General features: G+C 43.8%; 1 protein-coding gene across 1 annotated transcript; it reads left to right on the top strand.

Annotated features, from left to right (window-relative positions):
- Positions 1-9,734: 9,734 nt before the first annotated feature.
- SPG21 (SPG21 abhydrolase domain containing, maspardin) lies at positions 9,735-25,958 on the top strand. Its single transcript, XM_077828058.1, has 10 exons — positions 9,735-9,949; positions 13,701-13,900; positions 14,003-14,096; positions 18,933-19,094; positions 21,346-21,426; positions 22,225-22,370; positions 23,009-23,117; positions 24,033-24,140; positions 24,758-24,898; positions 25,286-25,958. Exons 3-10 carry the CDS (start codon positions 14,034-14,036, stop codon positions 25,406-25,408), a joined length of 933 nt encoding a protein of 310 aa, XP_077684184.1. The 5' UTR covers positions 9,735-9,949; positions 13,701-13,900; positions 14,003-14,033; the 3' UTR covers positions 25,409-25,958.
- The last annotated feature ends 85 nt before the right edge of the window (positions 25,959-26,043 follow it).

The following is a 26,043-nucleotide window of genomic DNA, read 5'->3' as shown; positions in this document are numbered from 1 at the left end:
GCCAATGGGAGCTGCGGGGGCGGCGCCTGTGGACAGGGCAGCGCACAGAACCGCCTGGCTGCACCTCCGTGTAGGAGTCAGAGGGGGGATGTGCTTGAGGTAAGCGCTGCCCGAAGCCTGCACCACCTGAGCCACCCCCCTGCACCCCAGCCCTGATCCCCCTCCCGCCCTCCAAACCACTCAGTCCCAGCCCAGTGCACCCTCCTGAACCACAAGGCCCTCATCCTCAGCCCCACCCCAGAGCCTGCACCCCTAGCCAGAGCCCTCACCCTCCATGCCCCAATCCCCTGCCCCAACTCTGATCCCCCTCCCACCCTCTGAACCCCTTGGTCCCAGCCCAGAGTACCCTTCTACACCCAAAACCCCTCATCCCCACCACAGAGCCTGTACACCCAGCCAGAGCCCTCACTTCCCCCACAGCCCACCCCTCCTGCCCCAGCCAAGAGCCCACTCCCAGTCCCTGAACTCCTCATTTCTGGCCCCACCCCAGAGCCCGCACCCCCAGCCAGAGCCCTCACCCCCTCCTTCACCCCAACCCCAATTTTGTGAGCATTCATGGCCCATTATACAATTTCTATACCCAGATGTGGCCCTCGGGCCAAAAAGTTTGCCCACCCCTGTACCAGAGGGTCACCCCTCCTCTACATCTTAGGGCTCAGCTCCCAGACAGCAACCCCCCCAAACCATGCCTGAGGGGCTTTGCTGCAATTGCTGGTTCTGAATTCTCTAAACGTCACTTTGATTCTCTCTATCTGCCTGTGCATGCATTTTGTCTGCCTGGGTTTAGTCTTTCCACTGGCTCTGGGTTCTCCCTTTCACTAACCTGTCGGCTCAAGATAAAAGATGGCCGGGAGAACTGGTGCAAGGAATCGAACACTGCTTTGCAGGGTCACCATTTCCACGGCACCAATTGCCTAGCCTTTCGTTTGCTTCCTCTCCTTTTTTCCCCCCGTTTATTGTCTTTCCTTTTCTTTCTCCCCCATATTCTTAACTTTCTTCATTCCCCCTCTCCTTTCTGTCAAGGGTTTATTCCCTTTCTCTGGTTTCCCTCTGATTGAATCTCATGCAGAAGATCCCTTTGCATTTCACTCCTCTGGATGTTTTCGCTACTAGGCTAGCTGTCGCTGGAGTTGTCTAGAAATGCGCAGATCCCTGTTCCATCCCCCCCACTGCCAACCTTCTTCCTCCCCAAACAACTAACCCCCAGGCAGACAGAATGCGCACACACGCAAGAATCAAAACCCAAGAAAAGGAAGATAAGAAAAGAAAAGACAAAAGGGTCTAGAGAATGTACTGGCAATGGCAGAAGTGAAGCTGAACAGAAGGACTTAGGTACCCAAAGAGTAACCAGAAGAGACTTTTGGGGAGTCATTAGGAATGAACAGTTGAACAATAACTGTGTTCATGTTATAAAGAAAACAGTATGACGTTTGCTTTAATTGGGATGATTATGTAACCCTTCTGCCCGTCAGAGTTGGCAGCAACACCGGGTTTAGTATCTAGGGGTTCCATTCCAATAACACAATGCAAAACTGGCTCGAGCCCCCACCCAGTGATCTGGGACAAATATATACCACCCCGCTGGGCGCCTCCAAGAGGCAATACTTCCCCTCTCACAAGCACAGAGTCTGAGTGTAGCAAAAAGCCTTTTAATAACAGAGAGAAACAATGTGGCATTATGTTGGGGAAACACCACCAACAGGATTCATAACACAACCCATGAGCAAAAATCCACCCCAAGCAAATTAGGGCATGTCCTGTCCCTTTGGTTCTTGAGTCCAGCAACCCCAAATCACCCAAAGTCCCAAAAGTCCAATGACCCAAAAGTCTCTGTCCCTGGTGAGGGCAGCCCCAGAGTTCGAAAGTTTATCTGCAGAGCTTTACCTCCCAACCTGGGTGGAGATGGGGGCAGGAGGGAAGAGAGAGGTAAGGGACACCTTACATAATCTGAAGCTGACTGCCCTGCAGCTCCATAGGCCTTTGCTCCGCTCCGCTCCACCAGCCGCCCCACGAACTGCTTGGCTCAGCTCCGCAGCCCACAAGCAGCTCCCACCGTCCCATGAACTGCTCTACCAGCCGGTCCACAAGGCACTCCAGCCATCCCACAAACTGCTCCACAATATATCTTCAAGCTCCCCCACTACTTAACACAACACTCAGTGATTTCAGCTCTTAGTCAGTTCACCTCTTTTGTGAATTCAGCTTGTAGTAGGGGAGTCTCCGTGCTGGTACACCATTAGCCCAAAATGAGCTCAGCAGCCTTTAACTAGACTCCTAATGGAATCAAAATTAGCTCTGATATTCCACAGTGAAGAAAGGAAGAAGTACAATTAACATGTAAGGCCCTCACCAGGGAGCCCATGCCACCAAGTATTAATACCTCTTCTCAACCTTTCTCTATTGACAGCATTTTGGAACCCATGACCCTTGCCTAGCGACTGCTACTCAGTTGATGGAGAGTCCCTCCATCATAACAAAAGGCCAAGTACAGTTCCAAGCACAGTTCCCATAATCAGGGTAATAACAATTTATTCTTCCTGTCCCAATAACAGAGACACTGGGGATCCCACAGCAGCCAAAGTGACCATTTGGGCAGCTATAGCCTCATTCTAGGCGGGGTGGGTGTGCCTATTCAAATGAGATTGGCCCTGAAGTTCTTTTCCACAACTTGCCACACCTCACCACTAGGTGTCAGGGTGGAGCTCATCCTGACTCTGCTTACAATTATAACGGATAGCTATGTCCAATATTTTAAAAAGTAGAGACAATAAGTGGGCAATGGGTTGAGGGAGGGGGTGATCCACAGGTGACAGAGACTGGAGAAAATAGAGAGGGGAGGGGGCCTTATGGGCTCTGTAAATCTCCCTTGTGTAACTTAAACAATCAGATGGTAATCTACCCCCAAGGGTGAGGGTTGAAGTGCCATAAGTGGAGAATGTATCTCCTCTGGACTGTACCTCTCAAATGTTCATGGAGAGAGTACAGGAGTTCAGGGTTCAGCAAAGCATGGTCTTTGGGGACTGATTTATATGTTATGTTGGTATTTTATTTTTGGATTTAAACTAAGGGGAATGCAGGAAAGGGGAGTGAACTGGGAAGGTGGTGGGGAATTGATACAAGAAATAGCTATGTCAGTTTACAAACAGAAATCAAGTCATATTCAGGTACAAATGTGTGAATACAACATAATTAGAAATAAGAAAGATGTTGGCCACATCATGCCATCAAACAGCCAAAGGACCCAATCATTTCAAGTTTTTCAATAAGCTAAATAACAAAACATAAGAATGGCCATACTGGGTCAGACCAAAGGTCCATCTAGCACAGTATCCTGTCTTCCGACAGTGGCCAATACCAGGTGCTTCAGAGGGAATGAACAGATCAGGTCATCATCAAGTGATCCATTCCCAGCTTCTGGCAAACAGAGGTTAGGGACACTTCAGAGCATGGTTTTGCATCCCTGCCCATTGATGGACCTATCCTCCATGAACTTATCTAGTTTTTTTTTGAACCCTGTCTTGGCCTTCACAACATCCTCTGGCAAAGAGTTCCACAGGTTGTGCATTGTGTGAAGAAATACTTCCTTGTGTTTGTTTTAAACCTGCTGCCTATTCATTTCATTTGGTGACCCCTAGTTCTTGTTTTATGAGAAGGAGCAAATAACACTTCCTTATTTACTTTCTCCACACCAGGCATGATTTTATAGACCTCTATCATATCCCCCCCATAATCGTCTCTTTTCCAAGCTGAAAAGTTCCAGTTTTATTAATCTCTCCTCATATGGAAGCTGTTCTGTATCCCGAATCATTTTTGTTGCCTTTTTCTGTACCTTTTCCAAATCCAATATATATTTTTTGAGATGGGGCGACCACATCTTCATGCATTATTCAAATATGGGCGTACCATGGATTTAAATAGAGACAATATGATATTTTCTGTTTTATTATCTATTTCTTTCTTAATGATTCCCAACATTTCTGTTAGCTTTTTTGACATCGCTGCACAGTGAGTGGATGTTTTCAGAGAACTATCCACAATGACCCCAGGATCTCTTTCTTGAGTGGTAACAACTGATTTAGACCCCATCATTATATATATATAGTTGGAATTATGTTTTCCAATGTGCATTACTTCACACTGATTAACACTGAATTTCATCTGTCATTTTGTTGCCCAGTCACCCAATTTTGTGAGATCCCTTTGTAACTCTTCGCAGTCTGCTTTGGACTTAACTATCTTGAGTAGTTTTGTATCATCTGCAAATTTTGCACCTCACTATTTACCCCGGTTTCACAGTGTTGCCAGCTCGCACAACTGTATTTGTGAATCTTATATATGAAAAATAAAACTGTGTCTTGAAGGAATGACCTGAACAGAGTTTGGTCCGGGCACTAGTCCTTCCTGGGCCAGCTTACAATTATTCAGTCCATTCCACTAAATGGGAACAAAGCCTTAACAGGCACTATTGAGACAAAATTTCAGGGGCTGACTCCTTAGGACTCAGTTAGAAAGCCACCAAACAGAGGACGCTCCTGAGCAGAGCCTCCTCAGGGAAGCTGGTTAGGAAGCTATTCCAAAGGTATCTCTCTGGAGAGCAGAGGCTTATGGAGAGAGGAACAGGCCCAGACAAAATGTGCTTGCAGACAAGGACCCAAGTAGCCTAGGAGAACAAACTGGGCATGGGAACTCCTGGGGAGCTACGGGAGACTGGCTCAGCAAAGCGTGAGGCACCGGCAGGAGAAGACTAGCATTTGGCTGAATGCCCAGAAGAGGCCCAAGTTCCAGTCAGGGAATTCAGCCTGAGAGTGCTCTGGGGCTAGAGGAGCAAAATATAAGACTGATTAACCCACACGTAGAGAGTTTCCAGAAAAGTAGCCGACAGAAGCTTTTTCATGTTTTCATGTTGTCCTTTTCTGTTACATAAATGAGACCCTTGGAAGAAGGTGCTCTTTAATACTACAAAGGTCTATTTGGACTTGTTTATACCCTGTCTGAGGGAAAACTGAGGCAGGGGTCACCTGCAGTGTTGTGTCTGATCATAGGGGGCACAGCAGACTGATCTCCGTAGCATTATGAAAACCTACCGCTATAATTCTGGAAACAAATACTATGTGTACACAGCAATTCTTGCAACAATGACTGGAGAGAATAATTGGATCAGTTCTCCTCCCCAATCAATATAAATTTCTGGTGCCATCTCAGAAATAGCATTCACTTCCCTCAAAGCACTAGTAGCTCAAAAAAAAATTCCAACAATAAATCCAAACGGAATGTGGCTCAAGTCATTAAATCACCGTGACAAATCCTTGCACAGAACTGTCACTCTACCAGCCCGCAGCACTACAGTGAAACGTGCAAAGCTAAAGCAGACTCTACCAAACACAGAACCATAATTATGAAGGTACAAATTGGAGACACAAATAGTAAACGGTGAAAACCCAGGAAGAATTGACCACACAATATAATATGACCCAAGAGAAATTGAAATGGGGAGGTGTATATATTTTACTTCAATATCTAAAATACCCAGGAATTTGAGAAAGATCTTTCCTCAGATTGTCAGAACTGATAAAAGATTTTACATTTAAAAAAATGAGGCCAAACTGTGTACAGCTTTGGGGAAAGAGATGTAAATCATAACATCATGCCCTGGACAACGTGCAATCTGATCAGGAATGGACAAAAATGACAAAGAGACATGGGTCAAACCCCCAAATACATGGTATAGACTTATCCTGGGTAGAATGTACCTACCTCTGACAGATGCTGGGGGGTTCTGTTTCCTTTTTGCATTTGAGCAACACTTGCAGAGCTTGTGATACTGGCCACATATGGATGAACTGCAATGAGTTGGTCCTGACTTTCCTCTCAAGTAATGGGGCAGAAGAAGAAACTTACTACTTGATCCCTTTGTGTGTTAAGGGCACCTGCAAACCATCTGTCCATCCCTAATAGCGGAGTTATATAGCGCAGCGATTCTCAACCATGGATCTGATGCCTCCTGTCCACCAAGTAGGGCCAGTGTTAGACTCACTGGAGTCCAGGGGAGGAAGCTGAAGCCCTGCTGTGTGGGGCTGAAGCCTGGGTCCCCAAGCCCTATAGGCACCAACTTTTCCCAGCACTGGTGGGTGCTCACCCCTGCCCCGACTTCACCCCTGCCCCACCCCCATTCCAACCCCTTCCCCAAAGTCCCCACCCCAACTCCACCCCCTCCCTGCCCCTATTGGACTCCTTCCCCAAATCCCCACCCCAGCCCCGCGTCTTCCTGGAGCGCGCCGTGTTCCTCCTCCTCCCCTCTCCCTCCCAGCGCTTGCTGCTGCAAAACAGCTGTTTCCCAGCGGCAAGCGCTGGGAGCGAGCGGGAAAGTAGGGACATGGTGCACTCAGGGGAGGAGGCAGAGGCGGAGCAGACGTGAGCTCGGGTGGGGTGGGGAGCTGCCGGTGAGTGCAGAGCACCTACCAATTTTCCCCTGTGTGTGATCCAGCCCTGAAGCACACATGGAGTCGACGCCTATGCCAAGCCCTGCCACCTTGGGCTGAAGCCGAAGCCTGAGCAACTTAGCTTTGCAGGGCCCGCTGTGGCCTGGGGCCCCAGGCAATTGCCCTGCTTGCTACCCCCTAAGGCCAGCCCTGGCTTTTATATGCAAAAAACCAGATTTTGTGGCACTGGTGGGCTGTGGAATTTTTATAGCATTTGGGAGGGGGGACCCTCAGAAAGAAAAAGGTTGAGAACCCCTGATATAGAGAGACACTGCCATATGCAGCATGAATACTAGTTGCTTTTTTGTAGTTTCTGATAAAATTTTGGATGGATTTTGAGCCTTATGAAATACAGGTTTAACAGCACTATCTACAGCCAGACATAGGGCAGATAGGTCCCATGCGTCAAGTGTTTGCTTCTAATGCTGTATCTACAGAGCTCCTTGTGAAAGGCCTGGAATGGGACAAGCAGGGGAAGTGCCTTCAACAACTGAAAAGCACTGATAGAAATGGAATGACTTGCACTCATAAACCATGGAGGTCTGGGGGAAAGGTACTGTTGGCTTCAAGTATGTGTGCTATTTTATACATGAAGGTTTGTTGCCAAATGTATACCAAAGTTCATTCAGACATTTTAAGATAATTAGCTAAACCTGGACTTCTGTGGCATTAATATCGCTATTTTTAATTAGACTTGAATTGAACTTTGAATAAAATTCAGGAAAGTGGTCCAGATTTATGAAATAAGATTAGGATGATAGCTTCCTCAGCCCAAAGCTTCGTCTTCAGAAATCTTTTGTCACCAGAAAATCCAGTGTAGTGTTCAGATGATAGTTTGTATGAAATACGCTATCTAAAAGAAAAGGAGGACTTGTGGCACCTTTGAGACTAACACATTTATTTGAACATAAGCTTTCGGGAGCTACAGCTCACTTCATCAGCTAAATTTGTTAGTCTCTAAGGTGCCACAAGTACTCCTTTTCTTTTTGCGGATACAGACTAACACGGCTGCTACTCTGAAAACTATCTAAAATAAGATTCAATCCTACAAACACGTATGAACACGTTTAACTGTATGCACTCGTAGTTCTGTTAAAACTAATGAGACTATTCACATGTGAAGTCAGCATATGCATAAGAGCATGATCAGGGATATAAATTGCAATACATTGCATTGAGGAATAATGATATTCTCTCTCTCCTCTAGGCGGCAGCAGCAGTCCAGAGTTATTCCTTCTCCACAAGCATAATGGGCGAGGGGCTCACAGGAATCAGAATAAAGTAAACATTGGTTTGGAAAGCCTTTACTGGTAATTTGCTTTTCTACTTCACAAATTCCAGATGTTGCCCTTTGAGGCATGGCAGAGTTCAATGGGAGATGTGCATAAAGCAGAAAAAGGGCACAAACCTACTTTCCCCCCTTGGTCCCTTAGGTCACCTTTAATTACTTCCCTCCAAAATGTGGGCTCTCTCTTTTTCATCAGGACTTCCTGTTGTTGCAGCATTGGGTCAGGGAACAGTTGCTATCTTCTTTTTTTTTTGCTGTTAAAATACATTTCAACCACCTTCAGCTCACTTTCTAACACATAGCAAAGGATTTTTACCCCTAGGTCCTTGGCTTTCCTGGTAGAGAATACAAATTCACTGCCCACTTTCAGAGTATTAATGTATCTTGTGTCCAAAGGAAATATTTTGCCCCCCTCACCCCAATGATGCATCATTTGAATTATGCAGCTGTTGTAATCAACCGACATCTTATAATGTGACGAGGGCCTTTTCAGAATCTGATACATACAGAATGGTACCTCCCAAAATGAATTGAAGCATCATGTTCTGCCCATTATAATCAAATCCCAAATGGCCAGTTTTGAAAAGAGTAAAAACAGAACATTCATCAGAATCTTTGTAAAAACAACAGCAAAACCCTGTCTTTGGCTGTGCTAAATCCTGGTGTCAGATGTACAGGTACAGCTCTCATTGAAAACCACAGGAGCTGCAAGATAATCATTTGAGAGCAAAAATCAGCCTTTAATCTTAAATTTTGTACAGCATAACTTCACATAGCTCTAAGCGGAGCATTTTTATTAGGGTTACCACATGTTCCTTACTTGAAGGGAGGGTCCCTTATTTCATTGGGGTGACCACCTGTGTACTGAAATGTATTAAAACTGGTAAGTACTATTTTGAACATTTAATTGATGCTGATGATAATTGCATCAAATACTTGAGGGCAGTAGAAATGTACACTTGAGAGAAAAATACATATGCTAAGGGAAATGGTGTTTCCCTAAAACATCTCTTAAATAAAGTGTTGTCCCTTATTTTTCATTTTCCCGGATTTTCATTTCATTTTCCCTGATTTCCATCCAACAAAGGTGATCGCTCTAACTCTTATTGACCATGCAGTAGAGTTGAACTCACTGATAGAAATAAAAGTGCTGGAGCTCCCCTCTCCAGTTCCTCATATGAGTACACAAATATCTGCAAGGTTATCTGTTCTACTGGCTTTCACTAGTTTAAAAAAAGTCATTATAAAAAACTGCTATCCATAGACACTGGAATGGGGCTGGGTTCAGATTAGAGCCCAATAAGACCAACTCTCATATTTTATCAGGAGTCTTGCAGTGATTTTCATGGTTACTTAAAGCCCCAGCTCTTGGAGTCATGTTTATTAGGTAACAGAGTAGCAGCCGTGTTAGTCTGTATTCGCAAAAAGAAAAGGAGTCTCTAAGGTGCCACAAGTACTCCTTTTCTTTTTGTTTATTAGGTAAGAATCTCACCTTTCATTAAATAAGTGTCTAGCCCTTGTAGACAGAGAAAAGCTTTAAAACTCGTCCTAAGCGCACCCTAAACGACTCCAACACCAGAAAGGCAAAGAAAAAAACCACCGGAGTTGTTCTCTTTTTATGAAACCTGGGGATCTTTAAGCCAATCTCATAAGTTGCAGGGAGGTCCTGATTTGTGGGTTTTGAACTCCTGGGGCTGGCAGTACTGGTCCAGAGTCACCACGGAGGACGCCACCCAGTGTCGCTGGACTCGGGCCCAGGGGGCACTTTGGGGTGAGCGAGGCCCACGTGGGAAGCAAGGGAGTCACCACTTCTTTGAGCGTCCGGGTGGTGGGGGGTGCCCCTCGGCCAGCAGGGTTAGCGGCCAAGGGTCACGTGACCCGCTGAACCAGTCATATGACCCGCTGCTTCGTCTCGGTCACGTGAGCCCTGCCCACGAGGTCGTTGCCGAGACCTCAGGTCACGTGTCGCCACTGTTCCGCCTCGGTAGCGATGGACGCCGGTGGCGGGGAACGCGCACCCGTGTGATGACGTGGTCCGCGTGTACGCTCCCTCCGCCCCCACCGGACGCAGGCCGAGCACCCGGAAGCGGGCTCTTGGGCCGCTCCTCACTGGGAGGACGCGGGAGCGAGGCTCGGCGACAGACACCCCACCCCCCGCTGCAGCGCCGCGCGGGAGGAGCCGGTAAGGAGGTGGGGGGGTTCGCCCGCGCGGGACCCTCCCTCACAGAGCCCCCCCCACCCCCCGTTCTCTTCTGCCACAGCGGGGCTCTTGGTCCCCGTGCTGGGAGAGGGGAGGGGAGCGAATGGGCGGCAGAGGGGGAGGAGGGCTCTTGGGCCCCCCTGTGCTGGGGGAGGGGAGTGAATGGGGGGAGGGCTCTTGGCCCCCCTGTGCTGGGGGAGGGGAGGGGAGTGAATGGGGGGAGGGCTCTTGGCCCCCCTGTGTTAGGGGAGGGGAGTGAATGGGGGGGCAGAGGGGGAGGAGGGCTCTTGGGCCCCCCTGTGCTAGGGGAGGGGAGGGGAGTGAATGGGGGGAGGGCTCTTGCCCCCCCTGTGTTAGGGGAGGGGAGTGAATGGGGGGGCAGAGGGGGAGGAGGGCTCTTGGGCCCCCCTGTGCGAGGGGAGGGGAGGGGAGGGGAGTGAATGGGGGGGCAGAGGGGGAGGAGGGCTCTTGGGCCCCCCTGTGCGAGGGGAGGGGAGGGGAGTGAATGGGGGGGCAGAGGGGGAGGAGTGCTCTTGGGCCCCCCTGTGTGAGGGGAGTGAATGGGGGGGCAGAGGGGGAGGAGGGCTCTTGGCCCCCTGTGCTGGGGGAGGGGATGAAGTGAGCTGTAGCTCACCAAAGCTTATGCTCAAATAAATTTGTTAGTCTCTAAGGTGCCACAAGTCCTCCTTTTTTTCCTGGGGGAGGAGAGGGGGAAGAAGGCTTTTGGCCCCTGTGCTGCGGGAGGCGAGTGAATGGGGGGCAGGAATGCGGAGAGGGTTGGGGCCTGTAATCTCGTATCCCCAAAGGTCTGTGTTTACTCTCTGCGGTGACACTTTTAATTTATTTAGTAAGTTAAAGCGCCTGCAGCTGTTGTGACTATGCTGCCTGTACCAATGTGAGCAGAGTTTGTTTCAGACAAAGTTTTACTGATTCAGATTTTGCGTCCATGGGAGCAGGAATAGCATGGCTGATGCAGCAAGAAACGTCAGGAGAGCAAACATTTTGATGGGTGGGCTGAGTAGCGGTTCCTATGGGTCTGTTGCTGGCAGATCAGATGCAGCTTGGGGGAACAGACGTCCAAACAATTCACAGAATATATGCCGCTTTCCCTCTCCTGTAACAGGCTCAAAAGCACTTCAGACCATTAGTGATTGAAAGTTACTAGAGAGGTGGTGTGAATGAGTCTCAAAAATGTATCCGACACATTTAATCTCTATTTCTGCTTATGGGATGTACCTCAACACGCAACATTTTCCTACATGTATTTGTTTAAAAATATTCATTTTTTTAAAATTCAAATACACTAACTACACTGGCTTGGTCATTAGCTAGTCTGAGAGTTGTTGATATTCACTACATATGAGTTGTATTGGTTTGTTGATTTCCCAGCTACCTTTCCTGGCATTGTTTCTGTTTCATGACTTCAAAGAGCGTGCAAACATTAATGGCACAAATACTTATGGGTGTGAACTTACTATTCTGTTTCTGTGCACACTTGCATATGTTGCTTTGAGTGTTCACCGAAAGCGAATTTCATACCATTGAAATTCATTTGCACAAGCACTCTTGAGAGACAAACACAAAAGGGGTACAGGCATGGTCAGAGCAAACTTTAAAAACCGAGCAAATTTAAGGGGAAATGTTTTGCGGTGGTGGTTGGCTTTAGTTATCAATTGATGGATGGCTTGCTTACATGACGTGAGTTTGAGGATCTCAATCCAATTGCTAGCAGATAGCTGTCCACTACACAAAACGCATTGATTGGGATCTTTATTAGCAGTCTCAGTAGTGATCCTAAGGGTTGAATGGGCATGGAGATTGATATGCTTTATCAGTCCAATGAGGGGGCCTCTTCAGGTCATTGTTGAGGTACATTGACAGGACAGTGAGAATAAGAGGGAAAAGTTTGAACAGATGCTGCCTGTACCCAAGATATGGATTGAGGAACCCTGTGTCCAAAGTTGTAACTGGCACCTATCACCATCACCTAATAATGGTACTAAAACAACAGATAGGAGAGGAACGATGAGAACTGATATAGCTATAATTGATTTCTAATCCTTTTGTAGTGAACAAAATTATTCTTTAGCATGCCATTCCTTTTAACAGACTAAACAAATGCTTCCTGTTTAGCATTTCCTTACATGTGTTCATACAAGGTCTTTCTCAGTGGGACCCTGATCCTGACTTGGGCTTCTGACTGCTACTATAATGCAAATAATAAATATAGTACAAAAGGATAAAGTTCATTGTACTTTTTTGTTTGTAGTTACTATTTTTGCTGTACTTCATTGCATCATCCCATCCCATATGCCATACTTTTGGCAGGTGCAAATTAGTAGAATGAACTACTCTTCTTTTTCTAATGCACAGCTGCCCTTCCCATTCCAGTAATGTCTGAGCCTGTTGCACTTTGCAGTCTGTTGGGTGGAAGAGGCATTTGGCCTCTGTTATACCTTTTTTGTGCATCCAGAGTAGCACAAGTGGTAAAATATGTGCTGTAAACAGTAATTTAGCCAAAATTGAAATGACAGCCAACACAGTTGGATGGGAAAACTCTGAATCTGTTGTATAGTGAAAATGAGACTTTCTACAGTACTAAAAACTGTAGGTAAGAGGTGTGCATTTTTCTCGATGGGTGGGGTGAGGGGAAATATGCCCTTCCTTCAGAGTTCACATGTCATTAAACAGCAGGAGAATGGGCATCTGAGTTCTGAAGACATGAAAGTGAATTGTAACTAACTCTTTAGTGCAGGTGCAAAATGAATTAGTTTTTAATGGATTTTATACACCGTTTAGACTAGCCCTCAGGGAAACTGACCAGAATCTGTTGCAGAATCAGCAATTGCCTTATTCTACTAAGAAAAATGAACAAGTGGCCATTAATTATAATTGTGTAATGATAATTAATAAAAGGAAACTTATTATGCATTCCTTATCCACTATATTCTTGTAAGCACATGAAAAGAATCACTGTAGCAGGATTTCCCTTGCAAACTAAAGTTAACAAGCAGTCAGCATACAACTATGAACTTAAAAAATTATCTGGCATCATTTGCTGTACAAATGGAAGTTCTTAATCAACTAGTGCTTAATCAGGCAGTGAAATGTGGGTCCCCTGTCAGTCATGTAAGTTTCATTACTACAAATAAGTAGGATCCCATATAGAATATATAATATTCAGAATGTGCAGGTAATCTTATTAAGACTTGTGTACATCGGGAAACTGACTGGAATAGCTATTCCAGAATAGTGCCATGTAGATACTTTGTTCTGGAATAAAATCACTTTTATTCCAGAATAATACTCTCATTTTAGAAGTACACTAATTATTCCAGAATAAAGTGATTTTTATTCTGGAATGCTATCCACACAGGAAGCTATTTTGCGATAGTTATTCTGGTCAATTTCCCTATGTGGACAAGCCCTGAAGTTTCGACTGTTCTTTACAATAGGTATCACGTAATCTGAAGAGAGCATTTTAACATGTTTTAAGATGCTTTTAAGTTAATTATACTTAAATGAGAGGTGTTGTCTGAATGCTTGACTAAATGGACTGTAGACCTATGAAACATAACTACTTATACAGTCCATTGTCTGAACTGTGAGCGAAGTACCAACAAATTCAAATAGAGGCTACCTTGGAGCAGTTGATAAACGGGCTTAAAAAATGTTAAAATATAACTTACTGTTGACAAACATCTTAAACCCTGCAATGCTGTCTTCCTTTCAGGAGCTGCTACACTGGAATGCTTTGTTATGAAAAGTTCGTATTGCACAAGACACCATCGATTCCTAGTTAGAGGGTTAGTAATATTCGATCAAGAGACTACATTTTCTGACTATCCCTAAGTTGTTATAACTAAAACTAAGGATAAGTAAACACGGCACAAGTTGGAAGACTGACAAGGGAGGACAGTCAACTGCGAAGAGGTAAAAACAAACGTATCCTTTGTATACACAATGAGGCTTCTATGCACTGGATTAGTGTAAACCTACATTCTTGATCTGAAACATCACATGTCTGTGTTTCAGGTTTACGCAACCTCAGTTTCATCTAAACATCATGGGAGAGATTAAAGTCTCTCCTGACTATAACTGGTTCAGAAGTACAGTTCCTCTTAAGAAGGTATGTACGGTTTTAGTTGTCTGTTTATGAAGTGGTATCTTACTTCTGAAGGGTCATGGGGTGCAGGGGTGGAAATTGCCTAAGCAATGGGTCTTTGTGGGTAATGGAAAATAGTCACAGGAGGTGGCAGACCTAGGTATCGACATGGCCCCCATCACCATGGTATTTGAGTACTCAGCAAGTACTTTTATATTAATGTAGCTTTCATTGGAGGTGGTGTGTTACCTCTAGTGAGATTCATGGTGCCACCTGAGCTTTGGGAGCCTTCTGGAAAGCAGTGCCTGTTGGGGGCCACGACTGTGCTATTGTGGCCAGAAACGTTTGAAGCTGAGATTAGAAAACGGTTGTGGAGCTGAAAGGGTTGCTATGTACAATCATTGCTGGGGCTGAGGCTGGCTTTCCCTCTATGCCCAGCAATTCATATACTTACACAGCACTACTGTCTTAACTCATCTAGATTTGTTGCTTGTTTTGGGTTTCAGCTCACCTTCCTCAGGGTTGAGCTGCTTTCTCGATTCCCACAAGTAGAAAGATGCATGGGCTATATTGGAGAGCAAAATCACTATTTGCGATAATTGGGTGGGTGAGGATTTGAGAGCTTCTGCATGTTCTCGCTATCCAACCATCTTCCCAGCTTGCCCAGAGCAAGTGTTTGGGATGTGCAGACCTCTTATTACCCCTGCTCTGGACATTAAGTGCTGCAAAAGGGTGTTTATGTGATTCCCAAAGAACACTGCTTTGCAGCGAGTCTTGCAGCCCAGTATGCTAGGGGCTGCATTTCACCCAGGTCACTATGTAGAGACAACATATCTGAACCACAGTTACTGTGGGTATCTTTGTTCTTAAATACAGCTTATGCTTGGTCCCAAATCTACATGTGCAGTTCTCCCCAAGAAGTGACTTTTTTTTAAATAAAAGGCATGTGGGATTCTCTGCTCATTGTATCTCACTGATTTCCATGTCAAATTCATTCCGTTTGCAATTGGTAAAATACTTTTGCTGTCAGCTTCACAAATTCATCCTGGGTTCTGACAGTCAAGCTATGGATTCTTTCCATCTCACACATTATTAAGAGTAATAATGGTGCTGCAGGCCAAATTACCTCTTTGTAATCCCATTGCCTCCAGATTATGCCCAAAATGGGTATGCACAGATGTAATTGCACTTAACCTGTAGGCCGAGAGATAGCATAGGTGAAATGAGGTCATAATTTAGCCTGCATATCATCATACTGGGGATTTAATGAGATGGAAATAACACCCATAAGAGTCAGTGAGTATGGAATACTGTGCCACTTTCTACAGGAACTGCATTGCATGTAAACTCTTGAGCAAGTATAACTCTCCACTTGCTGCTGATTGATTTATTAGATAAAAATATGTATAAATTGCAGGGTAATCAGTGAGGAGGGTTTTATCTGAGCCTCAAAGTATGTGCATAACTTTCTTGACTGATTGTCGCTTTTTATTTTGAAGTAGGCAGAGTCAAAGATACCATCGTGATGAATACGGGTAGTGGGTGAAACCTAAAGAAGCCAGTCTTGGTCTCTGACGGGAAAAAGCTCAATTTTAATTATACTACATTGTGGGGGTTGTTTCTAGGAATAAGACCTTTCCCTCTTTGCCTGTGATTGTTAGCAATACGGTCAGCGAGGAGGAGGCAAGGTTCTCTGACGCAGAGAGAGGGTAAACAGGGCTGGCAAGAAAGCAGCATAGTTAGTTCTTCCCTCCAGTCCTAGCTGCTGTTTTGTGCTGCCACCAGATCAACGTAGTGAGCTCCCGCAGTTTGTCTTTGTGGAGTAGTGGGGATGAGAGGCTTGGAGATATTAGGCTATTTCTCATTGCTTTTCCTGCACCCGTCACGTGTTGTCACTGCTACTTCTCCCCCTTCCTGCTGAGATCATAAATACATGGAAGCCAGTTCCTTCTAGAAAGAGGCTTAGTGGGATGCTGAAAATTAAATCAGTTTTTAAAGACTGTCTTTCACTCTGCCTCTGATCCTAGTTTGAGTGATGCTATCTGTTTATAGCCATACTCCTTACTACCTGTGATCAGTAACAACCAAAGAGTGCAACGGGATCAGGGCTGAGTACTTACTGTGGCGTACTGGCTAAAGTCCACTGCAGATAACTATGCTGCTTACATAAAATTCACCCTGCAGTTCCAATTGGAGAAATGGCTCTTCACTTCCTCTCCTTAAAGCTACTAGTACTTCTGGTGGAGAATGGCTTCTGCCTTCCATCCCACTGGTGATTGCATTTCCAAAATGTGAGAAGTCATTCCCATAGTTACGCTACAGTGTTACAAAGAAAAGTGCTTTATAGGTACAAGTTGTGACTTGCAGATGTGTGTGGTGGGGAAGAAAGTTGGTTTTGTGGGTAGAGCCAGGAGCCCTTGTGCTGTTTGTGTCATTCAGGAAGCCCTTGCAAAACTTTGAGCAAGTTATTTAAACTGCATATAGCACAGTTTCCTGAGTGTAAAATGGGGCTGGGGGTGGGGAGAATGCAGAGGATAAATGAACTCAACTTCATAAAGTGCTTTGAGAGCCTCAGGTAGGAGGTGCTGTACGAGCGGAGTGTTCCGTCTCTTTAAAATGTCACACCGGCTATCTGTAAAATATTATCCTGCTCTGAGACAGTCATAGGGTGAAATTCTGGCTCTGACGTCAGTGGGAGTTTTGCCATTTATTTCACTGGAGCTAGATTTCACCCAAAATGTAAATTCAATGATCAATCAAGTGTGGTATAACAGAACAGAAGAAGGTCAGTAACCTGTCTGAATCAGCTGTTAATCAGCGTGACTCAACTGTGCAACATTTATTGCAGATGCAAACACATCACAGTAAATCTACATATTATGTGACTCTCTCAAATGGTACAAGTGCTTGCCACACTCTGGGTGCTGCTAATTGTCTGGCTTTGGGGAAAGTAATTTAATCTCTCTGGACCTCAGTTCCCTATCACATGTATTGAGTCTTAATCATTTCTTTAACACTTGTTAATATCCTCAAGTGAAGTACTCAGTGTAAGGTATGTTTCATTTTAAAGTTATGAAGATATGCTCTTGTTACACAAACACAAAGGGCCATGATGAGCAGATTCAATTAATAATCTTACATAGCAGAGGAGAACTTTCTTTTGCTTAATGTAAAAATAGAAATGTGAGTTCCTTAGCAGTTCCAGGGCTCTGAGAAGTCCTGGCAGTAAGTCCTTTCTAAATTGCTTGGAAACTTACAAAAACTACTGATGTGATAATCACATGCTCCCTGAACCTCAAGTACAGACTTCCTTGTAAACCACAGATTTGTCGTCAGCCTAGCAGATTTTAGGATTTGTGATCTGGCATTCCCGGCGTATCGAGAGAGGGGTTGTACTGCTATGACAATGAGAAAAAGCTTTTGGTGCTACCAGTTGAATAAGTTGTAAATTTAAAATGGATCACAGCTACATAAATAGAGAGGTCATGCATCTGTTGTACTGCATAGGCTTTGTCTGGGGGTTTTATGGTCACCGAGTTTATTCGGCCTATAGTCCTGTACTACTGGTGAGTTTTGTACGTTTAAAAAAACATTTTAAATATACACAGCAATATGTCTGAAAAGCAAACCCTGAAAATGGGAGATTGAGACTTCTCAAACTCTTATTCTTTAAAGATGGCATTTGAGTAGGATTTTCATTCTTGGGTCTTGAATTCCTAGCATAAGACACGCAGAACACAAGGGTCTGAAGGTTTTTGGCCTGTAAGGGCAGCAGTAGTGGCCGGGGTCTAAGCTAGCCACTGCTTCAGTTGGTCTTGTGCTGCTCTGCCTCTCCAACTTCTCTCCCTTGAACATTCTAGTGAATTCCTCCTTGACAGTAAATCCGCTCCCTCTGTCCCATTCCAGCTTGTACTACTTTGGGTATCCTCTGTACAGTGTCCCTGTTTTACAATCAGACCTCCATTGTTTCAAATTAGTGATCACAATTTTCTGGGTCTATTTAAGACAGTAGTGTTGAATAGTCACCAGAGCTGCAAGTTCTTGGCCCACCCCAATCTACCTCCATATATCAGGGCCTAGAAAAAATGAGTCAGTTGCAGGGTGCTGTCCTTCCAAACCAGAACTTTGATGTTGTTTCACAGTCGGAGAATGTTCTTGGTGGTATAGATGATCAGGCCTTTAGCAGGCAGGGGGCTAGTCACACCACAGAAGGATTTTTCTTCCTGGCCAAGCATGTGCTGCTACTTATGGTATACTATCTTCTGAGAGTCTGTCCTGTTTGTAAACAGACTACTGGGATGTTCCCATGATTTATTCCTATACAGTAATTTTAGGTATGAAAATTGGTATCTGATACAGGGGACCAGAGTGCCTGATTCAGGAAGTTGGTAAACTCAAACCAAACATTAGCTCAGCTGGGGTTATGTAACTTGTATATTGGTAAGGAAAAGACTCCTACCTAAAAGACTCCTACCTAAAACAATTTCTGCAACCTGACAATTTACTTTATCTCTGAACAGTATGGTTTTAGTTAATAGAACAGTCACTGTCTTATCGAAGTTTGTGATGTTCTGAACAACTGAAGTCCAGTGCAAGTGCCAGAAGTAATCTAGCTTGTATCAGATAGTCTGACCAGCTTCTTTTCTGTTTCACAACCAGATGTGTGTATGCATACAGTGTAAACATCACATTTATTAAACAGGCAAGGGGTGAAAAGTTTTATTCTGAAGGGGAGCAAAGGGTGAACTTGTTTGAAAGAAAAATCTTGTAGCACAGGTTTGTGAAAAACGTTACTAGAAACTGAAAGGGAGATATCTGGTATCACGCTTATACAAATTTCACTAAATTCTCTTCTTCCAGATCATAGTAGATGATGATGACAGTAAAGTGTGGTCACTATATGATGCAGGACCTAAGATCATCAGGTGCCCACTCATATTTCTTCCACCTGTAAGTGGAACTGCAGATGTGTTTTTCCAGCAGATTTTGGCACTGACCGGATGGGGTTACAGAGTTATTGCTGTGAGTATTCTCAATGCTACGTCAAAATTCAGTGTTTGTTTGCTCTTACATTACAGTAAATAAAACCAAAGTTTTTAGATGCATCTGGGAAAGGTCAGCTTCTAAGTCCATTTAGTTCATAATTTTTGGAGGAATCAAAGCAGAGAACTCCAGGGAAGCCTATACTAAGGTATATTCTGGGGTAGCAAAACTAGGCCTAAACCAAACCTGTGTTCACAAAAATGAGTAGGTGAAACATACAAAAATGTATATTAGATTTATACCTAGTGAATTAATTCTGTGATCTGTTTTTTTCTTTACTCCATGAACATCAGGAGTTGACGTTTGCTGATGTCTCATTCATAGGGTCTTACCAAATTCACAGTTCATTTTGGTCAATTTCATGGTGATAGGATTTTTATAATCCTACATTTCATTATTTCAGCTATTTAAATGTTCTTGTAATTGTAGGGGCCCTGAGCCAAAAAGGGGGCGGGGGGGGGGGTGCGGGGAAGGGTTGCAAGGTTGTTGTGTGTGTGTGTCGGGGGAGGGGGGGGTTTGCGGTACAGCTACCCTTACTTTTGTGCTGCTGCTGGCAGGGTGCTGCCTTCAGAGTTGGGCAGCTGGAGAGCGGCAGCTGCTGACCGGGAGCCCAGTTCTGAAGGCAGAGCCGCCGGCAGCAGCAGCGCACAAGTAAGGATGGCCTGGCATGGTATTGCCACCCTTACTTCTATGCTTCTGCTGGCAGGGCACTGCCTTCAGAGCTGGGCACCCAGCCAACAGCCACCGCTCTCCAGCCACCCAGCTCTGAAGGCAGCGCCCTGCCAGCAGAAGCACAGAAGTAAGGGTGGCAATACTGCAATCCACCTAAAATAACCTTACAACCCCCCCATGATCCCCTTTTGGGTCAGGACGCTGGTCTCCCCTGTGAAATCTGTATAGTATAGGGTAGAAGCGCACACAAAAGACCAGATTTCATGAGGGGAGACCAGATTTCACAGTCTGTGATGGGTTTTCATGGCCGTGATTTTGGTAGAACCCTACTCATTACTTTCTCTTGGAGTTTTGTATAAGAGGAATTCTAAGTTTGCAGGTGACAGTCTTTCCAGTGCAACCATTTCCCACTGCCTTGCTTTGTCTCCAGTTGGATCTCTGTTAGCTCCTCTCTGATTCAGCTTGATATTGGTCAGGAAAATAACCATGCTAGTTGGCTTCTCTCAAAGGCCAACATAATGTGATGTAACTTTGGTCAAAATACAGCCAGACTACACTGCTTATCTACATCATTTTAAGAAGTGTTACCTGGTGTTTAAAAATTTAACTGAGTGGGTAATTTCAGTCATACTGGAGCCTTTAGGTTAACTGTGCTCATGCAGTTATGGGTCTCTGCCCCTCAGGCCTTTACTGCATTTGTTTTTCCTTGACCGCTTCTGGTCCTATTCCCCTTTCTATGTCTGCTTCCATCATAGTTTGCACCTTTCACCTTCCATCTTTCAAAATGGAGCAAAGCTGATGGTTTTTTTTTTTAATATGGGTAGAATTTATAAGTCTTTCTACTGGATCAGACATTGGTCAATCTGGTTTCCCTCCAGCAGTGACCAGTGTCTGTTGTTTCAGAAGGAAACCTTTCAGCTCTGCCTCCTGTTCACAAGTCAGTTGTACAGTAGATGAGGGGTTGCCATACTTTATCTTAAGAGGATGAGTTTACTGAAAAGGCATATAACTTGATTACTCACTGGCCTAGCTAGCATGTCTGAAAATATTAAGTCACAAGATGTTTTTAGAAGGACTTAGTTGTAGTAAGAAGAAAAGGAGTATTTGTGGTACCTTAGAGACTAACGACTTTATTTGAGCATAAGCTTTCGTGAGCTACAGCTCACTTTATCTTGATGCCTCTCTGCTGCTGTGAATTCCACAGGGAGGATCTGAATTTTTTAGTAGAAGCCTTATTTATGCAAACAGTAGTGTAGCTTTAAGTGACTCTCTGCATCTTTACTAGCTAATGATTTTAGTTTTGCTGATTTTGTATGGTATGGAAACTCCAGAAACAACATCAGTCTAGTATGCAAAATTCTCATTCTGTTGTACATCATCCAGTAATCACATTGAACGTCTTATCTACATCTATTTGGCCAGGCTTTAATATGCAGGGCTTTAAATATTTTTTTAAGCAGAAAGCCGAAAGGTGCTTCTGAAGATATGAAAGAGCAGCTGCTCAAAGAACAGCTTCATTTGATTACTGACTATAGTTTAATTTATTTTATTACTCTAGTTGCAGTATCCAGTGTATTGGGACCACCTTGAGTTCTGCGATGGATTCAGGAAACTACTAGACCACCTACAACTGGATAAAGTTAGTGCCCTGAGATTGGCAAATAACGTGGGGTTGCTATAAAAATGTTAGGTAAAAAAGCCTAGAGTTTATTAAGAACAAACATGCAGAAAACGTCTATGCTATGATGCAAGCTAATTAAAAACCAGAAATTCAAAATCGAAGCAAACACGATCCAAAAGTTGTCCTGCTTTGATTCATTAGTCACTACTGTCAGGACTTGTTTTTTTGTTTTTGTTTTTTTTTTAAATTGCATGTGTTTTTTTGTATTAATTTCCATTTTTTAGTTAAAACCTCAAAGTTAATCCTATTAATTAATGACTTAAGTCTTTGGGGCAGAGACAGTCTTTTTATTCTGTTTGGACAGTCCATGGCACAATGGGTGCTACGATAATATAGATAAACAATGCCCGTAGTAAGTAATGGTAGTAAATGACCTATCACAGCATCGTCAGTCTGGAATAGCTATTGAAGAGTGGTTAAAATAAGTGTTCATACCATATTGATTTTGGCATGATAAATATACTAACGTCCTGATTTGAATTTTTGAGACAAATATGTTGCCTGTGCCTTTATTTTCAGTCTTTAAAGTATCTTTTTTTTTTTAATTACAATATCTGAGAGGAATTTTAGGTTTTTGGGGTTGAAAATAAAATTGTGAACTTCAGTTATTTCTAATAAGCTTTCAGTTTATGTCAGGATACAAAGAAAGGAATAGCATTGTAATGTTATTATGCTTTTTGTAATATGTTATACATGGATATTCAGGATTGATTTAAGTTGTTACACGACATGTACTTATGTTTGGATTTAAATTAGGTTCACCTTTTTGGAGCTTCTTTGGGAGGCTTTTTGGCTCAAAAATTTGCTGAATACACACACAAATCCCCCAGAGTTCAGTCTCTGATCCTGTGTAATTCTTTCAGTGACACTTCCATCTTTAACCAGACATGGACTGCAAACAGGTGAGAAATATTGATAAGTCAAAGACTGACATTGACATTTTATAGTAAAATGTCAGAGTTTTAGACAAATGCAGTTTCAAAAAACGATTACTTGCTGGTAATCTGAGCAGGCAATGGAAAAGCAGGTGGCAAAATACTTTAAAAAGCGATGTTACAAGGAAGGTGCACACTTTCACAATCAGGATTTTGAAACGTGGAATTTTAACATTGGAGAGAAGTTTCTTTGTTTTTTGTCTCAAACTTTGATGACTGATACAATCAGACATGGGAAAGACTGGGTCAAGACTAGATCTTTGTTTTGCTTACCTGGGTATATTAAACTCTATATACAGAGAAGCTCGAATGAAACCACTGTGTGGCAAAGAATACATTTAAAATACACTCTCGCAGGATAAAGTCAATAACTTTCAGTGTATTATATTCCTATACACTGAGTGCTCCATCTGTTATCTTAAAAGCTTACGTAATGATTGCCCTAGTGAAGTCCTGCACAAACCACTTGATTTGAAATGAAACAAGTGTTCTTGCAGAGCAGGGAGGGGGCAGAGGAGAGGATGCATACCAGAAAACACAACTTTTTTATTTTTGGAGGTCTTTAAACTTGAAGAGAGTCATGTGATCTCTTGTTTATATTTCAGCTTTTGGCTAATGCCTGCATTTATGCTGAAGAAAATTGTTCTTGGAAACTTTGCTTCTGGTCCTGTAGATCCTGTAATGGCAGATGGAATCGATTTCATGGTTGATAGGGTGAGTCCTGGATGTCTAATTCTGGTAATGTTGGGCATGTTTAACCTGGCTTCTAGAGATGGCATATATGTTATGCTATAGGTACACTGCTGCCATCTTTACTTATCTAATATAAAGGATAAACAATAAGTGGCAGACCCTGAGCTGGTTTTACTTTGCATAGCTCTATTCAGCGGAGCTATGACCGTTTACACCAGCTAAGGATCTGCCTCTTGTTTGCCTCCGTTCCTTAAGGGACACTTGATATTTTCAAGATGCCGTGCAAACAGTGTTACTTGCCCAGCTAGCTGTGGTTAAGTTCAAGCTCCAGTCAAGAGAAGAAGGCTAATGTACGTGGAAGTGTGTTGACTCCCTAGCATCCTCTAGAGAAGCAGCACCTGGGACACTGGAGACCCTACAGGATGCCTCTGTCATTATGTAGTTGAGGATGCTTTGAAGTCTGCCTCTCATGCCTGGAAGGGGATACTGTAGGGATGTAAAACTGTAATTTAAGCCCTTCTTAAGGAAGTAGTGGTCAGGGCTCTTTTTAAAAATGACCAGTAGCCACCATATTTCTTTGCAGGCGTGCAATGATTGGGTGGGGGGAGGTGGCCCCCCCAGACCAGATGATGGAGGGGCGGCCAGAACAATTGAGTGGCATTGTGACCCCGTGCACCAGGGTGCAAAGTCATTCGTTCGTATTTGGCCTGGTCACCCTCCTCCTTGCCCCCCCATCACGGTGGACCAAATCTGAGGGAGTGTTGTGGCGACCTTGTGCCTGGGGTTGCAGTGCCACTCAAATTTGGGGCAACTGGACACCTAACCTAGGTCCCGCTCCTTAGCAAAATTTGGGTTCTGCCCATTTCTTCTGCTATGTTACCATAAACCTCCCCAAGTGAAACTGAATTCATAGTCTTTATTTCCATTTATTGAAAGCTGGAAAGCCTGAGCCAGAGTGAGTTAGCTTCGAGACTTACCCTCAACTGCCAGAACTCCTATGTGGAACCTCATAAAATTCGAGACATTCCTGTAACTATTATGGACGTAAGTTGTTTTTTTTTTTATTTTTTATTTTAGCCTATTGCTTCACCTGGCTGGATTGGGTAGGATTTAGCTATTCCATGAGTTAACTTTAATACTTCATCACCTATGTATAACAAAACAGGGAAGATCTAATTTCATGTTAGATGTTACTTTCTACTCATTATGCAACCCTGTGAATTAAATGTAAAATGTCATTGGGGTATCATGCACAGTACACCCTGAGCTCAGGGTGCTATAAACTAGGGCAGCATGACTTCAATTTTCTGGATTATGACATGCCTATAAAATTTTAGTTGCTCTTAAAGATACAACTGTTCTCCATCCTTATCAATTTCAGTGTCATGTTGAGGTCAAACTGTAATAACTGAGGCAGATGTGAACAATATAGGAAATCACTCCTAGGTTTATTACTGGAGGGCAAAGCCTCACACAGTAAGACGGGGGGCTCTATTCTTGGAGATGGATTTCACTGTCAGGCAAATATCACACCACAAAGAAGCTAGAAAGCAGTGAGGTGATTGTTAGAATTATTCTAAGGGCAGCACGCTTCTAGTATGCTATGGTAAGTAGCTACAAAAAACTTGACTGGCTTCAGAATTACTCTGATTGTTTTCAAGGTGTTTGATCAGAGTGCACTTTCAACTGAAGCAAAAGAAGAAATGTACAAACTGTACCCCAGTGCCAGAAGAGCTCACCTTAAAACAGGAGGCAATTTCCCTTATCTCTGCAGAAGTGCTGAAGTCAACGTCTACATCCAAGTAAGCCTCTGAAATTCAAACCTTTCCTAGCAGAGTCCCATCTTTCTCACACCCTCACCTGCTGCTGTTCCCTAACCTTTGGGAGCTGCAGGCACTGAACCCAACTGGTGAGCAGGGGTCGGGGCTACCCAGCAGCCACGCTGATTGGTCCTGGGTTTGAGGTTGGCTTTCCCGTGCCTGATGTCTCTGCAGTCCACCCGCGCTCTTGTGTTCCATGTAGGTGGAGCAAATTTTGGTGTACGAACGAATGCTGTGCTTTGACTGAACTATAATGGGGACCGGTTCAAGGATTTTGCTGGCTGGGGAGGCAGTGCTGCTTTCCTTTTACCTTGTACCTTACCCATAACTCTGTATTACTGCTTCAGAGTGCCTTTTCCTGTCCAACAGATACACTTATTGCAGTTCCACGGTACACGATATGCAGCCATTGATCCTTCTATGGTTAGTGCAGAAGAACTGGAAGTCCAGAAAATCAAGCTTCAGAGCAGCAGTGAACAAGAGCAGCAGTAGCTTTCTCACGATCAGTTAAAGCAGTGAACCAATCTGGTTGTCTTCCTGTATATAATCCGCTGTTTACAATCTGCCTTTTCTTATGGTAGCCGGTTATCACTGTGTAACTCCAATAGGGTTGATATTATTCAGTGTAATGCAACCGAGAACAGTAATCTACAGCAGTGTAACAGGATACTTTGGTTTAAGCTTGTCTTTGAATATAAGGAAGCACCTTTGAGAAGACTCCAGTTTTAAAGAATTGAGATACATTTTGCTACCAAAGTCTTCACCACCACATTCTTAAAACGGAAGCCCATTTCTTTTTTATATTTTTATTTAGCTGTATATATTGCACATGCAGGTTGTGTACTTAAAAGCGCATTTATAATTTTGTTGAATATTTGGATTAAAAAAATGCTGAAGTGCCGATGTTGCCATCACTTATTTGCTTCATAAGTTATGTTGCAAGTTAGTTACTTTATTTCTACCTGAAATATAAAGCATTACCATTTTTTAACTTTCTTGCTAGCTGTAACAATGGTTTTCAATAAAACTTCAATTTCAACAAGTGGCTTTTTTCTAATTGACTAAATAGAATTACTGTAGCTTAACATGATCTTTCAGAGCTGCATGTGGATGTAAATAGCATCAAA

This window comes from Eretmochelys imbricata, chromosome 10 (assembly GCF_965152235.1).
Source record: "Eretmochelys imbricata isolate rEreImb1 chromosome 10, rEreImb1.hap1, whole genome shotgun sequence".
Taxonomy (NCBI): domain Eukaryota; kingdom Metazoa; phylum Chordata; order Testudines; family Cheloniidae; genus Eretmochelys; species Eretmochelys imbricata.
The sequence above is the reverse complement of the archived record's forward strand: the minus strand, read 5'-3'. Positions and strand labels throughout refer to the sequence as shown.